Source organism: Colletotrichum chrysophilum (assembly GCF_026319265.1).
Source record: "Colletotrichum chrysophilum strain AFK26 chromosome Unknown scaffold_4, whole genome shotgun sequence".
NCBI lineage: Eukaryota > Fungi > Ascomycota > Sordariomycetes > Glomerellales > Glomerellaceae > Colletotrichum > Colletotrichum chrysophilum.
This window is the reverse complement of record NW_026517291.1, coordinates 534,148-546,783: the sequence shown is the minus strand read 5'-3', so window position 1 is coordinate 546,783 and position 12,636 is coordinate 534,148. Positions and strand designations below refer to the sequence as shown.

The 12,636-nt window shown below is 54.7% G+C and overlaps 5 protein-coding genes across 5 annotated transcripts; 2 read left to right on the top strand and 3 right to left on the bottom strand.

The window, feature by feature from the left end:
* Positions 1-17: 17 nt before the first annotated feature.
* Positions 18-1,787, top strand: CCT4 (T-complex protein 1 subunit delta; the record flags this gene model as incomplete). The annotated part of the gene is made up of 4 exons (XM_053174003.1): positions 18-68; positions 131-182; positions 239-894; positions 963-1,787. 4 exons carry the CDS (start codon positions 18-20, stop codon positions 1,785-1,787), a joined length of 1,584 nt encoding a protein of 527 aa, XP_053042120.1.
* A 528-nt stretch (positions 1,788-2,315) lies between these two features.
* On the bottom strand, positions 2,316-3,425 carry COL26b_001042 (uncharacterized protein; the record flags this gene model as incomplete). The annotated part of the gene is made up of 4 exons (XM_053174002.1): positions 2,316-2,462; positions 2,520-3,047; positions 3,105-3,252; positions 3,310-3,425. 4 exons carry the CDS (start codon positions 3,423-3,425, stop codon positions 2,316-2,318), a joined length of 939 nt encoding a protein of 312 aa, XP_053042119.1.
* An 860-nt stretch (positions 3,426-4,285) lies between these two features.
* On the bottom strand, positions 4,286-5,570 carry COL26b_001041 (uncharacterized protein; the record flags this gene model as incomplete). The annotated part of the gene is made up of 2 exons (XM_053174001.1): positions 4,286-5,223; positions 5,276-5,570. The coding sequence occupies 2 exons, from the start codon at positions 5,568-5,570 to the stop codon at positions 4,286-4,288; spliced, it is 1,233 nt and encodes a 410-aa protein (XP_053042118.1).
* A 698-nt stretch (positions 5,571-6,268) lies between these two features.
* SLD5 (GINS complex subunit) lies at positions 6,269-7,021 on the top strand (the record flags this gene model as incomplete). The annotated part of the gene is made up of 2 exons (XM_053174000.1): positions 6,269-6,393; positions 6,481-7,021. The coding sequence occupies 2 exons, from the start codon at positions 6,269-6,271 to the stop codon at positions 7,019-7,021; spliced, it is 666 nt and encodes a 221-aa protein (XP_053042117.1).
* An 895-nt stretch (positions 7,022-7,916) lies between these two features.
* COL26b_001039 (uncharacterized protein) lies at positions 7,917-11,582 on the bottom strand (the record flags this gene model as incomplete). Its single annotated transcript, XM_053173999.1, has 1 exon — positions 7,917-11,582. The coding sequence occupies one exon, from the start codon at positions 11,580-11,582 to the stop codon at positions 7,917-7,919; it is 3,666 nt and encodes a 1,221-aa protein (XP_053042116.1).
* Positions 11,583-12,636: the final 1,054 nt, after the last annotated feature.

Here is a 12,636-nt window from a genome sequence, read left to right as displayed (position 1 = left end):
CAGCAAAAACATCCAAAATGGCCACAGCTGCACCTGCCCCCGCCGGGGGTAACCAAGCTGCCTTCAAGGTATGGCGGGGAGTGCCGGTGACGAAGCTCTGGTAGCAGAGCTGTTGCTGACAATTTCCTAGGACAAGGAGAAGCCCGTCGCGGTCCGCTCTTCCAACATTGTTGCTGCCAGAGGTAAGCAACGCGACTTCTTTACGAGCTCCACAGAGCAGAAGCTGACTTCCAGCTAGCTGTCGCCGATGCCATCAGAACGTCCTTGGGCCCCCGAGGCATGGACAAGATGATCCGAAGCGGGAAGGGCGAGACGATCATTACCAACGACGGAAACACGATGCTCAAGAGCATGTCGGTCATGCACCCTACAGCGAAGATGTTGGTCAACCTCTCGGCAGCGCAAGATGTGGAGGCGGGAGATGGTACTACATCGGTCGTTGTTATCTGCGGTAGCTTGCTGGGTGCTGCGGACCGCCTTCTGTCAAAAGGAATTCATCCCTCCGTAATCTCGGAGTCCTTCCAAAGAGCTGCGGCCGCCGCTGTCGAGGTTCTTCACAACATGTCACAACCTATCTCCCTCACCGATACCGCTTCCCTGCTCCAGGCAGCCAATACCTCCCTTTCCTCCAAGATTGTATCGCAATACTCGAACATTCTGGGTCCCATGGCTGTCAACTCTGTTGTCAAGACCATCGACCTGAAGACGGCCGACAACGTTGATCTTAAGAACATCAGAATAATCAAGAAGGTTGGCGGAACTATCGAGGACAGTGAGCTTGTGGACGGTCTGGTCTTGACCCAGCCCGTTCTCAAGGGCGCCGGAGGACCCGCGAGAATCGAGAAGGCCAAGATTGGTCTTATTCAGTTCCAGCTCAGCCCTCCCAAGCCTGATGTATGTTTGCCCCTGAAATACCCCTATTCGACCTTCGCTGACCAATCAAGATGGAAAACACCATACAGGTGAACGACTACAGACAGATGGACAAAATCGTTAAGGAGGAGCGTCTTTACCTTCTGAACATGGTCAAGAAGATTAAGAAGGCGAAGTGCAATGTTCTCTTCATCCAGAAGTCTATTCTGCGCGACGCCGTCAACGATCTTTCCCTGCACTTCTTGGCTAAGCTGGGCATCCTTGCTGTCAAGGATATTGAGCGTGACGAGGTTGAGTTCATCTGCAAGTCCACTGGCTGCAAGCCTATCGCCGACATCGACTCATTCACTGAGGACAAGCTCGGTACGGCCGATCTCGTTGAGGAGGCCCAGTCCAACGGTGCCCGCATGGTTAAGGTCAGCGGCGCCAAGGCCACTGGCAAGACGGTCTCCGTCGTTGTTCGTGGCGCCAACTCCCTCATTCTTGATGAGGCCGAGCGCAGTCTGCACGATGCCCACTGCGTTGTCCGTTGCTTGGTGAAGAAGAAGGCTCTTATCGCCGGTGGTGGTGCCGCCGAGATCGAGATCGCTTCTCAGCTGGCCAAGCAGGCTCGTGCTCTGACGGGCACCGAGGCCATCTGCTGGAAGGCTTTCGCAGATGCTATGGAGGTGGTTCCTACGACCCTGGCTGAGAACGCCGGTCTCAACAGCATCAAGGTCGTTACCGAGCTCCGCCACAGGCACGAGCTGGGCGAGAAGAATGCTGGTGTCAGTATCAAGTCCGGCGGCGTCAACACCAACATCTCCAAGGAGAACGTCCTGCAACCGTTGCTGGTGAGCACTAGCGCCATCGAGCTGGCTGCCGAGACGGTCAAGATGATTCTCAGAATAGACGACATTGCTCTCACCCGATGAATGGGGAGATATGAGTCACGAAATGAAAAGTAAAAAGCAAAAGGGGATATCCGGGCTTGGTGATCATGTACATTACGGCTGCCCTGGCTTAATCACGGTATAGACGTGGGCCTGGGATTAAGGCGTCAGAACTATTAGAAGCTAAGAGCAATTGATCACAACAGATACCTTGATAACACTTGAGGATAGCCCATGTAACTGATCAAGATGATGCATGAGTCGGCGATTACCTGAGTTCCAGCTGTTCAGCCACTACGCATCTCACCTTGAATGGTACATACGAATGGGGGACATGAGGTGTAACTCCACAAATGAACATCACTCAGCTACGACTCGGTTCAAACTCCCGTCTCAGCAAGTCAAAGTATCTTTATTCAGCAAACCGAAGCGAATGAATATGATTTACATAGAATTATGCTGGGAAACTGAGGCAATCGGCTGCCCGGATATGAAAAAGTAAAAAGAGATATAAGACAAAGTATGTACCACGTTCCCAGGCCTCCCCTTTGGAACTCTCGCTCAAAGAGTTTAGTGGTAAGAAGCGTCGCCGACCTCGACGATTCCAACGCCAGCAATCGTGTTCTCGTCCGACACCTTGGCGGCGGTACCATCGGCGGTGCTGAGAACGACGTAGACCTGGCCCTCGGCGCCATCGGGGATCTCGTTGGCAACGTACTGCATCGCTTATCAGTGCATGAACAACGCGCAGAGTCAGAAAGGGGAAAAACTCACATCGTTGCCGCTGACAGTAACCTCAACATAGTAAATGTCCAGACCGCTGTAGAAGACGGCATACACCTTGGCACCAGCCGGGACGAGTCCCGCGGCGGAGGCAGCAGCGTATGCCCCGTCAAAGATGACCATGTTGCGTCCCTTAACGAAGCTCGTCTGGATCTTGGGGAAGGCCTTGAAAGGCAGGGCAGGTGTGTTCGGGGCCAACGCCGCAACGAACGGCACGGCGAGGCTGTGGACCTGGTTGAAGTCGAGGGGAGTGTCAAAGGCCTTGGGGAAGGGCTTCGCGCCGAGGGCAGCGCGGATGTAGGCCGAGTGCCGGGCCTCGACGGTCAAGATGGAGCCGGCGGGTGTGACGTAGGCCTTGTCCGCAATGACAGCGGCGGCACCGAGGTAGGCCGACACACCTACGCCCTCGAGGACAGAGGCGAGGGCGATGAAGTCGTGGGCCTTTGTGGTAGGGAACTTGAAGGTGGGTGCGTCAAAGACGGAAGTTCCGAGAGCCGTCTTGAGGAAGTCCACGTGGGTCTACAGGTTTGTTAGTATTATTGTTTAGGAAACTTCACTCATCAAGATGGAGCGGACCTTCTCATCCTCGTAAATGTTCTTCAGGTTCTTGTAGAATCTGCTGCCATCATCGGCGCCGGCGAACTCGCAGAAGTCTGCCTCGGTGTAGTTGGCAAGACCCTGTCCGTAGAACTCGCGTTCCAGATACTCGAGGACCAAGGCATATCTTCGCGGACTGTTAGCTCAGGCACCAAGAAGAGATTTACCTGCAACATGGACTTACTGGAGAATGGCTACATCGCCGCCCGGAAGAGGATCGTAGTTGGCTCTCTTCTCCAAGGGAGCACCGAGGACTGAAGCCGCCGAGGCAGCAGCGACGAGGATTGACGATGCGCGCATCTTGATTATTATTGACAAGGATACAAACGAAGATTATGAGCTTGGATCTAAGAGAATGTAGAAGAGTTGGATAGTGGATAGAGGGATGCTGCTATACTTCTTTCGTTTCTCTCTTTTTCTTGGGTGCAGTCATCGTATTTATTCACCCCGGCTGTCAGCATGTGGGCTGTGACGATGCTTGAGCCGTAGAATTCACGGCGAGATTACTCAGAAACATTGCATACGGATCTCCGCGGCTTGAAGGCGTTCCGTGAGGCTATTGGGCTCACTGGATGCATGCTAGCGATAGTCAATCTCGTGGTGACCAGGCGTGGCATTCCAAGCAGAAAGGATCGACCCCGTCACTTGGCGCGTTGCCATCAACAATATCGTGTCGCCCCCAAAAGAAGAGGGCCAGCCAGATGGCCCGAAGGGCCCGAAGCCGCGTGAGACATTGTCTATGAATTCAAGTGTGTTAGTGAGTGAGGGGCTTTTACCCCAGGGATGAGCAGAAATGACTACCGAAGCTTGGGTCAACGAGTTCGGTCGGATGAAGGTCCGGAATTCTCTGAAAGTGCGGAGCAGATCTGGAATGTTTTTGGTGCACGATGAGATTGGTGCTTGCATTAGAGTATGTTAGCTCGAGGCAACGCCAGCAGCCGACAGGTTAGCCTGGTGGCATCTCTCATTCCCGTCCTCAATATCACCGGATGATATGCATTCCGAGACTGGTCGCTCGCGGCACTATTACCTTGTCAACACAGAGCTTCGATGGGGAATCGCTTGCGATCTGCGCTTTCCAATTAAGCTTACATGTCGGCCTAACGATGGGTTTTCTATTCCAAAGAGGGATGCTTTCATCCACTTGCCGCGGTCCACATTCAAAGGTTAGCCTTCACGTCCCCGCCATAACGAACCTGGCGCAAGATGGATGGCTTCAACTCCGACACGCTCTTGAAGCCAGACAATCCCATAGTCAGATCCAGGTCAGCCAGCAAGCCAGCAATAACGGCTTTCGCCCCCTCCTTGCCGGCGATGCCCAGGCCGTAGATGGCTGGCCGACCAATGAAGACAGCTTTAGCTCCCAATGCGAGCGCCTTCGCGATATCCGCTCCAGTGCGGATGCCCGAGTCGAACATGACGGTAAGCTTGTCGCCTACGGCACCCACAATCTCAGGGAGCATCTCCAGCGATGCGACGCCACCATCGAGTTGTCTTCCGCCATGGTTGCTGACGATGATGCCGTCCATGCCATGTTCAACAGCCAACTTGGCGTCCTCTACGCTTAGCACGCCCTTCAGAACAACGGGCCCATCCCAATTCTTCTTGAGAAGGGCCAAGTCTTTCCAAGTGTGATGGTCACCCGGGAAAGCTTGGCTGATCCAGTACCGGGATGCGCTGATCACGTTGTCCTCGACCGCCTCACCGTCGTTCTCCGCCGCAAATTTCTTTCGGAAGACAGGATCGCTGAAGCCGACCGCGTTGCCCGTGCCGGTTATGAACGGAAGGTAGGCGGAATCCAGATCGGCAGGCCTCCAACTCAGCGTCACGGTGTCAAGAGTCACCACAAGAACCTTGTATCCTGCGGCCTTTGCTCTTCGCAGCAGAGAGCCAGTGATGTCGTCGTCCATAGGCCAGTAGAGTTGGAACCAACGGTGACTGTCGCCCATAACGGATGCCACCTCTTCAATTGTAGAGGTCGCAGCTGTGCTGAGGGTGTAGGGCACGCCAAGCTCTGCGCAGGCGGAGGCGAGTCCGGTCTCCTTGTCTTCATGGAAGATACCCTGGACACCGATGGGAGCCATAAGGACCGGTGATTCTGGGCATGTCTTAGCCTTGAATAGCCACTTCCCCCGGGGCTTCAGACGTACCGTATGTCACACCAAAGAGCTCAGTCTTCAGGTTTCGTGGATTTGTTGGCTTCAAGAAACGAGGAACTATCTTCCACTGCCTAAAAGCGAGGCGATTGGCGTCCATGGTAGAGAGCTCGCCGGCACCACCAAAGACGTAGCCGAAGCACTCCTTGCCCATGGCCTTCCTGGCCTGTTCCTCCAACTTGTTGGGATCTGTCGTCACGACGGGCAATTGCCCCGTCATGATGCCCTGTTGGTAGATGCTGACGGCATAGGAAGAGTAGGGAGGGCGGCCTTCGCCTTCGTCGCCCATTTTGAAAAGTGAATGAGTCTACGGCTGTGAAATTGAATTTGATGAGTCTACTGAAATTGACAGCTTTGCCGACTTTGTAAGAATTGTTGAACAAGCGGGGAACATGCAAGATGATAGCTGGTTTGTGATTCGAGTCTGAGAGCTGCTGAAGTGAGATTGGATTTGTTTAGCATTTTATGAACACTTCGGGGACCGCGGAGTTGGGGTCGAGTGAGATGCCTCGGCATAAGCTTTCCGTGCAGCTTCATCATAGTAACACCAAAAGGCACTGCCTGTGTTCCAGCTGTGATGCCAGTTCCCCACTGCGAGCATGGAGCTGCGGAACAGATCCCGATGCAGCTTGGTTCACTCGAACCGCTATGCAAATCATCGTAGCAGAGAACTCTGAAGAGAAAGTCGAAAGCGGTAACATATTGAAGAGTGAATAGCTGAACTCTCGATCATGAAGACAGAGAGTTACTCTTTCCCCACAGTCTCTTCCCGGTACCACCAAATGTACCCCTTAAGACCCCTGCAGTGAGCTGCATCCACAGTGCAAGCGCGACGTGTGACCCCACCATCGAATTGTGAATTGCCTTACACCCCGCGATTCTCATTCTTCCAATCCCACCGCCGAGTCTTCGACTCCCGTCGCGTTCTACACCAAACCTCACACAATGCCATAGTGCACCCCGACCAAACCAGCATCGCCGCCACAAATGGATATCGACGACATCCTCCGGGAGGTCGACCCCGTCTTCCACTCGATCCCCGCAGAGACACGCGACCTGCAAGCCTTGACGCGCGCCTGGGTGGCAGAACGCTCCGCCCCAGAGCTCCTCGAGTAAAACCCCCCTCACCCTGAACCAAATAAAGAAAGACGCTGGGCGAAGGAGAGATGAAGCTGACTTTTTATCGCGAAACAACATAGGTGGCCTCCAGATAACCTCTTCGAACGCGTCAATGCCCGCATCAAGGCCCAAATCGAAAAAGTGGAAGACCTGACGGGCGACATGGACCCCAAAACGAACTTCGCCCTGATCGTGATCCAGACCGAGCTCGAGCGCTTCAAGTTCCTCGTCCGCAGCTTCCTCCGCGCCCGCATCGCCAAGATCGACAAGCACGCCCTGCACTACCTCTCCTCCCCGCTCCTCCGCGCCCGCCTGTCCGAGACGGAGCTGGCCTACGCGACGCGCCACCAGGCCCTTCTGCATAACCACTACCTCTCGTCCTTCCTGTCGTCCTTCCCGCCTGCACTGCAGAATCTGAACGACACGGCGGGGAACATCAGCATGATTGACGGTCCAGACCTGGATACGGCCGTATTCATTCGACTCCTGCGGGACGTGGCTGTGGAGGGAAAGGGCACGGATTCGGATGGTGTTGTGGACGGCAAGACGGGTGATATCTTGATCCTGAGGTGGTCTAGCGCCAAGACCGTGGTTGATTCGGGCGACGCTGAGCTCGTCTGAGCGGTTGGAGCGCGGAATGGACATACAATACGGGCTGCGAAGCATGCATTCGCCGACGCGGATCCCGGGGTCACGGCAGACGCGGCGAATGCATGGTCGGGTCAAGCCGGAGAGTTGGCGACAACCCTTCTCTTCGCGGCGCTGACCTGCCCTGCGCGGGGTGGCGTGACATTTCCTCGCAAAGCCCACGTGGTGATGTCAACTCAGGTCAAGGATCCTGGGTCAGTCGACTATTCTGGGGAACTTCAGCCTTGGAGGGGACGAACGCCCGGGGATGGCCCCCCCGCGTGTTCGGAAATGACAGTCGTACGTCTGCCCCGCGTCGGGGCTCTCCGAAGTCAGGCTGAGCATCTCCGCGTTGCCGAGCTACAAGATCAACGTCAATTAATGGTGGTCAGAGAGGGAAAAGTGGCCAGATTCCGTCAAGGAGGCCGGAAAGGAGGGGCAAATTGACGCGAATCCTTCATGAAGGGTGCTGTTGCAATTTGGATGGAAGCCATATTCGCTATGGTGCTTGCAAATCGAAGATAGATCACGAGAATCATGAGGTATGATGGCAAGAAATTTGATACATTTTCCAATACTCGTGCATGTCTAGCACTGCTGCTGCGGCCGGACTCTGCGGAAGTCTAGCTGCTGCCCTCTTTTTCTAAATGAACTGTGCCCGCCATGCATCGCTTGCGAGATGAATTGGAACCTTTCCAAATTCTAGAAGATGCCCCCAAAACGCCAAATCGCAAAGAGTCAACGGAATTCCATCCGGACAACGTCTCCAAACCCCGAACCCAAGATTCCCAGTTTCCAATTATCCTATGTGCCGTCCAATCCCTCCCAATGCCAGTTGCGATCCTCCCAAAGTCAACGACCCCATCCACCTAGGGATTCGTGCGTGTGTTCAAAACGCATAAGCGTTACCAAGTCCTAGTACACCAGCACCCCCGATTCCTCTCGCCTCGCTGTTGCGGCGACTGCTTGAATTGCTGTGACTGCCTGGCACAATGACCATGCCTTTATCGTTCTCGAGCTTCAACAAAACCTGTGACCTCTTTCTCTCCAAACCACCCTGCTTCTTCAACGAGGCAAGACCAAAGAGGGCGCCGCGGAGACCCAGATCCAGACGACTTGATTCGTGAATGCCAAAGATGCCCGCTGTTGGCAATGAAACTTTGCGGCCGTGGCCCAACGACATTGTGCTCGAATTCTTCAGTGTGTACAGCGAATTTGGCCGTGGATACAATGCACGCGTGATCGACATCTTGCGCTGATGTCCGAGATAATTGTCGATAAAGTCGTCGGCAGTGAAAGAAGCTCTCGGGAGTGTCCAATGGGACAGTGACTTTGACTTTGCGTCGTCGGGACCTGGAGTATCATCGACTGCAAATTCGGGAAACGGCAAAGTTGGCTCGGAAGGCTCTGAGTAGTCCGAGTCTTCAGTCTCTGTCATCAGCGGAGGGGTGGAGGGTTCATGGGGCTCATCATCCTTGTCACTGAACGAGGCGGAGTCTGAAGTCGGCGTGCGCGGGGCCTCCGACGATACAGACGGTGCCTGGTTCAGAACAAGGAAGGACGGGTCCCGGTGAATCTCGGCGGCAGTGTCAAGTCTCGGCTCGCGGGGTTCTGTGGGAACCGGGGAAGGCTTCTCGGCTTCGGGTACAGGAGAGGGTTGGATGGTCTCGGGAACGAGAGGGATTGGAGTAGGCTCGGTGGTGTCATGTGAAGACGTACAGGCATCGACCTGAGAAGTCGGGACGGGCTTCTGCTCCGCATCCTCGACAACCGGATCGGTCTTTGTCACCTCGAGGAAGTCAGGCGCGCTCGTGGTGTTATCAGCTTTGAAGTTAGAGGACATCGCGAAATCCAGGCTGATGGGAGAGTTGAGGCTAGTCTCAGCCGCGGTGGCAAAGCTAGAGGGACTAGACATGAACGCGGCTGGTGCGATAGAGTCCGCATCGTGATATTCGCCGTCTGAGTCGTCTTCGTCTTCCTCGATAATTGGTTCAACCGCATACTCCAAGCAACCCTCCAAAGGCAGAGATGGCAATGCCGGTGGCGTTGGCTCCTGTTCCGTGGAAATGACAATCGCAGGCTCTGTCGTCGACTCCTCGTCGGGGATAATGGCAACGACAGGCTCTGTTGTCGGATCTTCATCGGGGGTGAAGACAATCGCAGGTTCTGATGTTGACTCCTCGACAGGAGTGACAACAATCACGAGATCTGTCGTCGGCTCCTCGGCTGCAGTAGTCACCTCTTCGACCGGGGCCTCAGGCACGGCAACCTCTTCCTCCTCGATGGGCACACAGCAGTACTCCAACCAACCCTCGAAAACGGGCTCTTGGGTGGCCGTTTCCTGCTGAGGCTCGAGTGAGTCGGCCACAGGTGCCGATCGAGGCTCAACCAAAGTCAACCCGAGCTTGGAATCTGAGACCTGGACATCTTCGGGCTCGGTAGTGCGCTGCGAATCAGCCAGCGAGCGCTTGTCGGCATCGGAGTCAATCGACGTCAAAGACTGCCGGGAGATGGAGCGAGGTCCCTTGCCAAATAAGTTGAACTGTCGTGGTCCATTAAAACGCGCCATTGTTGGAGTCGACGGTCCTACGGCTGAATCTTCAATTAGCTCGCTGTCGGAGGTCTCGGAATCCGCAATATTCGGGTTTGCATCAAACGGCTGAGGACGGCCTGACAGCGTTCGCAAAAAGGTGGGCGTAATCAACAAGCTCTCGCGGGGCGTACCAATGTCGCTGTCAACAAGACTAGGAGTTGACGACGAAGACTGATAAGTAGAAGTGGCATCCTCGGCCGACGAAAAGGACAGACTCTTCGATGTTGCTTTGGCAGGAGTTTCAGGCTGTTGCGAATGCCCCACGGTGCCTATGACGCCGTCGGCCATCGTTTCAACCCCACCATCACTCTGAAGCGTTTCATCTCGTGCCAAAAGTTCGGACGGTTCGTTGGAACTCTCATCGAAGGAGTCCGGCACGGGCCCATGCGGCGTCGGGATCGGGAGCGGGCTGCTTGACGGCAAAGCTTCCATCTCAGCAGGGTCATTCGCTGCAGAGACGGGGCGCTCGACCACACGGATATTCTGGGGTTCGGCATCGGACAGCGAGCACGTGTCTTTCACCACCATGGAGATGTCGGATCGGATTCGGTCCTTGAGTCTCGTCAAGAACATCTCCTTGATTGTCTCAGGATCTTCGCCTTGGCGTTGTCCCGTTGCGTAGTATGGCGAACGGGCCACGAGAGTCTTGTCCAGAACCAAATGGCCACGCTTGTGGACCATGAGAGTGATGCTCATGTCGTGACCACCGAGGATATCTGCGACACCTGTCTGGACTCGATCGAGGACGGCTTTAACAGTCCTCCTAGAATAACAAGCAGTCGAGTCGAGACAGACGGCGAACGGTTTCTCTGCCTTCCAACCCCGGCCAGAGAGTTCGTAAACTGTCAATCGGAGGTCATCCATCTCGTTCAGCTCCTTGTCGGTGTCATCTCGCACTGCAGTAAATGCGTGCTCGAGTTGATTTACAAACTGTTCACAGTCAAGACCGTTGGGATCTTGAAACAGCAGCAAGTTGCTGTCGAGCTCACGGCGGAGATGTCTGTGATCCAAGCCCAGCTGATTTCGGATTTGGAAGTTGACGTGAACGGCGTTCTGTTCAGAATGGTGACACTCCTCCAGGTAATCGAATCTGTTGCAGGACCGATGTTGCCTATCGAAGGCCATCTTTCTAGAATCCAGAGAGCGTTGCATAGCTGTCGACAAGACCCAGGCCATGTCCTCGCCATGAGACAGCGTTAGCGGAGAGCTCTGAGTGCTCTTGAGAGTGATGGTCCGTTCCCATTCCCTTTGTCTACGGAACTTGCATCGACTTCGAAAATGCAGTGTGATTTCGTAGCCAGGGACAAACTCCCAGTCTTGGGTGGTATCAATGAAACGTGACTGTGGAATGTGAAGGAGAGATACGGGGTTGCTCAGGGGCTTGAGAATCTCAAGCTCGCTTCCTGATCTCTCGCGTATCTTGCCATGCATCCATCTGAAGGACCGGTCGTGGAGCTTAAGGAAGGAACCGATAATGCGGTCGGTAGAGCGGGCGACTTCCATAGCCGTTGACTTGTCGAGAGGGAACTTCTGATATGACTTGAAGGACTTGGTTGCCCATGGCTCCGGTCCTCCTCTGTAAACTTGGTAGATTAACTCGAACCGCAGCGGCTTGCCATCTCCAATTTGAGGAATGGAATGCTCGAGAGCGGTTGAGTCTCTGCGGGTGAGCAGCTCAGTTGAGCAATGTGTAAGACGACGGATGAGGGTGTGACATAGTTGGTCTGTCGGTTGGAAGCCGTGGGAGGCCTGGTACTGCCTTTCGTAGGTGAGATCGAGGGACGGCTGAAACTTGATTGTGACTTTCACAGACAAGGCAGTCGATGGCGTCTTTTCAAATTTGAGATCGCCGAGTCCTGAAGCAGTTCGAGGTCGCCCCGGGCTGGAGAGAAGGAACCTCCTCTGAATACCCGAGGCGCCTGAGTACGACGTTGCAGGGCGAACGAGGTCGGCCTCGGCCATGACCGTCAGATGATTTGAAGTTGAAGCAACACCAATAGGTTGGTTGATGGTGGTAGTGAAATCGAAGTCGGCTACTAGTTTCCACCAGGCTCAAACCGAATCTCCTTCAGATGGCGTCCGGGGGAGGAAGGGGGACGCCGGGGGTTTAAAAAAGCGGTTTCGAATCGGAGAAGGACAAAGTCGAAAATGGAGCCCTAGTGCAGGAAGGCTCCATCGAATCATCCATTTAAGTGCAGTAGTACGACAGGGAAAGCAAGGTCCAAGAGTTCCAAGGCTAAGGTATTAGCGACAGGACCAAGGAAGACTCAAAGTGACGAAAAAGGGTAGGAGGCGGAAGGCTTGGGGAAGCGCATATGTCAAGCACGAACAAGGCGCAAGAGGCTTGCAAGACAAAGAAAACAGCCAAATGCGCGGGAGCGGGTCACGCGAGGAATAAGTATGAGATGTTATGGCAATGATGGTGGTGTGGTCGTGACGCGCCGCCGCAAGAGGTTGGGCGACCTTTGGGAACCCATGGCATGATTATGCCCATTATGGCCCAGAACAGGGAATTGCCGGCCAACCGGGGATGCCTCTGCTGAGGAAGCTTTCCGGCGCAGGACAACCTCTGATTGCGATTCTTTGGGGCCCTTCTGCCCGTAGGAGATTAAGGTCAGGGTCTCAGTTCCACGCTCGTGGGGATAAGGCTGAAAATGGAAGGGAAACAAGCAGCAGATCGTGGAATAACACCCGCATTGCTTGGGTCGAGAACACGACCTGAAGGCCCAAGAAGAAGCCGTAGTGTCGCAGTGATTGCCGTGGTGATTGATTGACTGCCACACGGCCGGACGGCTGCTGCGTTGTACCGTCGCAGCGAATGACGGCAAGACAACACAACATGACAACAAAAGCAGCTTCAACCCCAACCGTGTTCAACTTCCGTCCCGTCCATTGCTTATCTCAGGTCCGAATTCAGCAACCCGAAGGGCAACCCAACACGACGTTGCGTTGCGCTCGAAGGAGTGCGGCGAAGCGCTGTGCTGCGCTGCGCTGAATGACTGCATGAGATATTTGC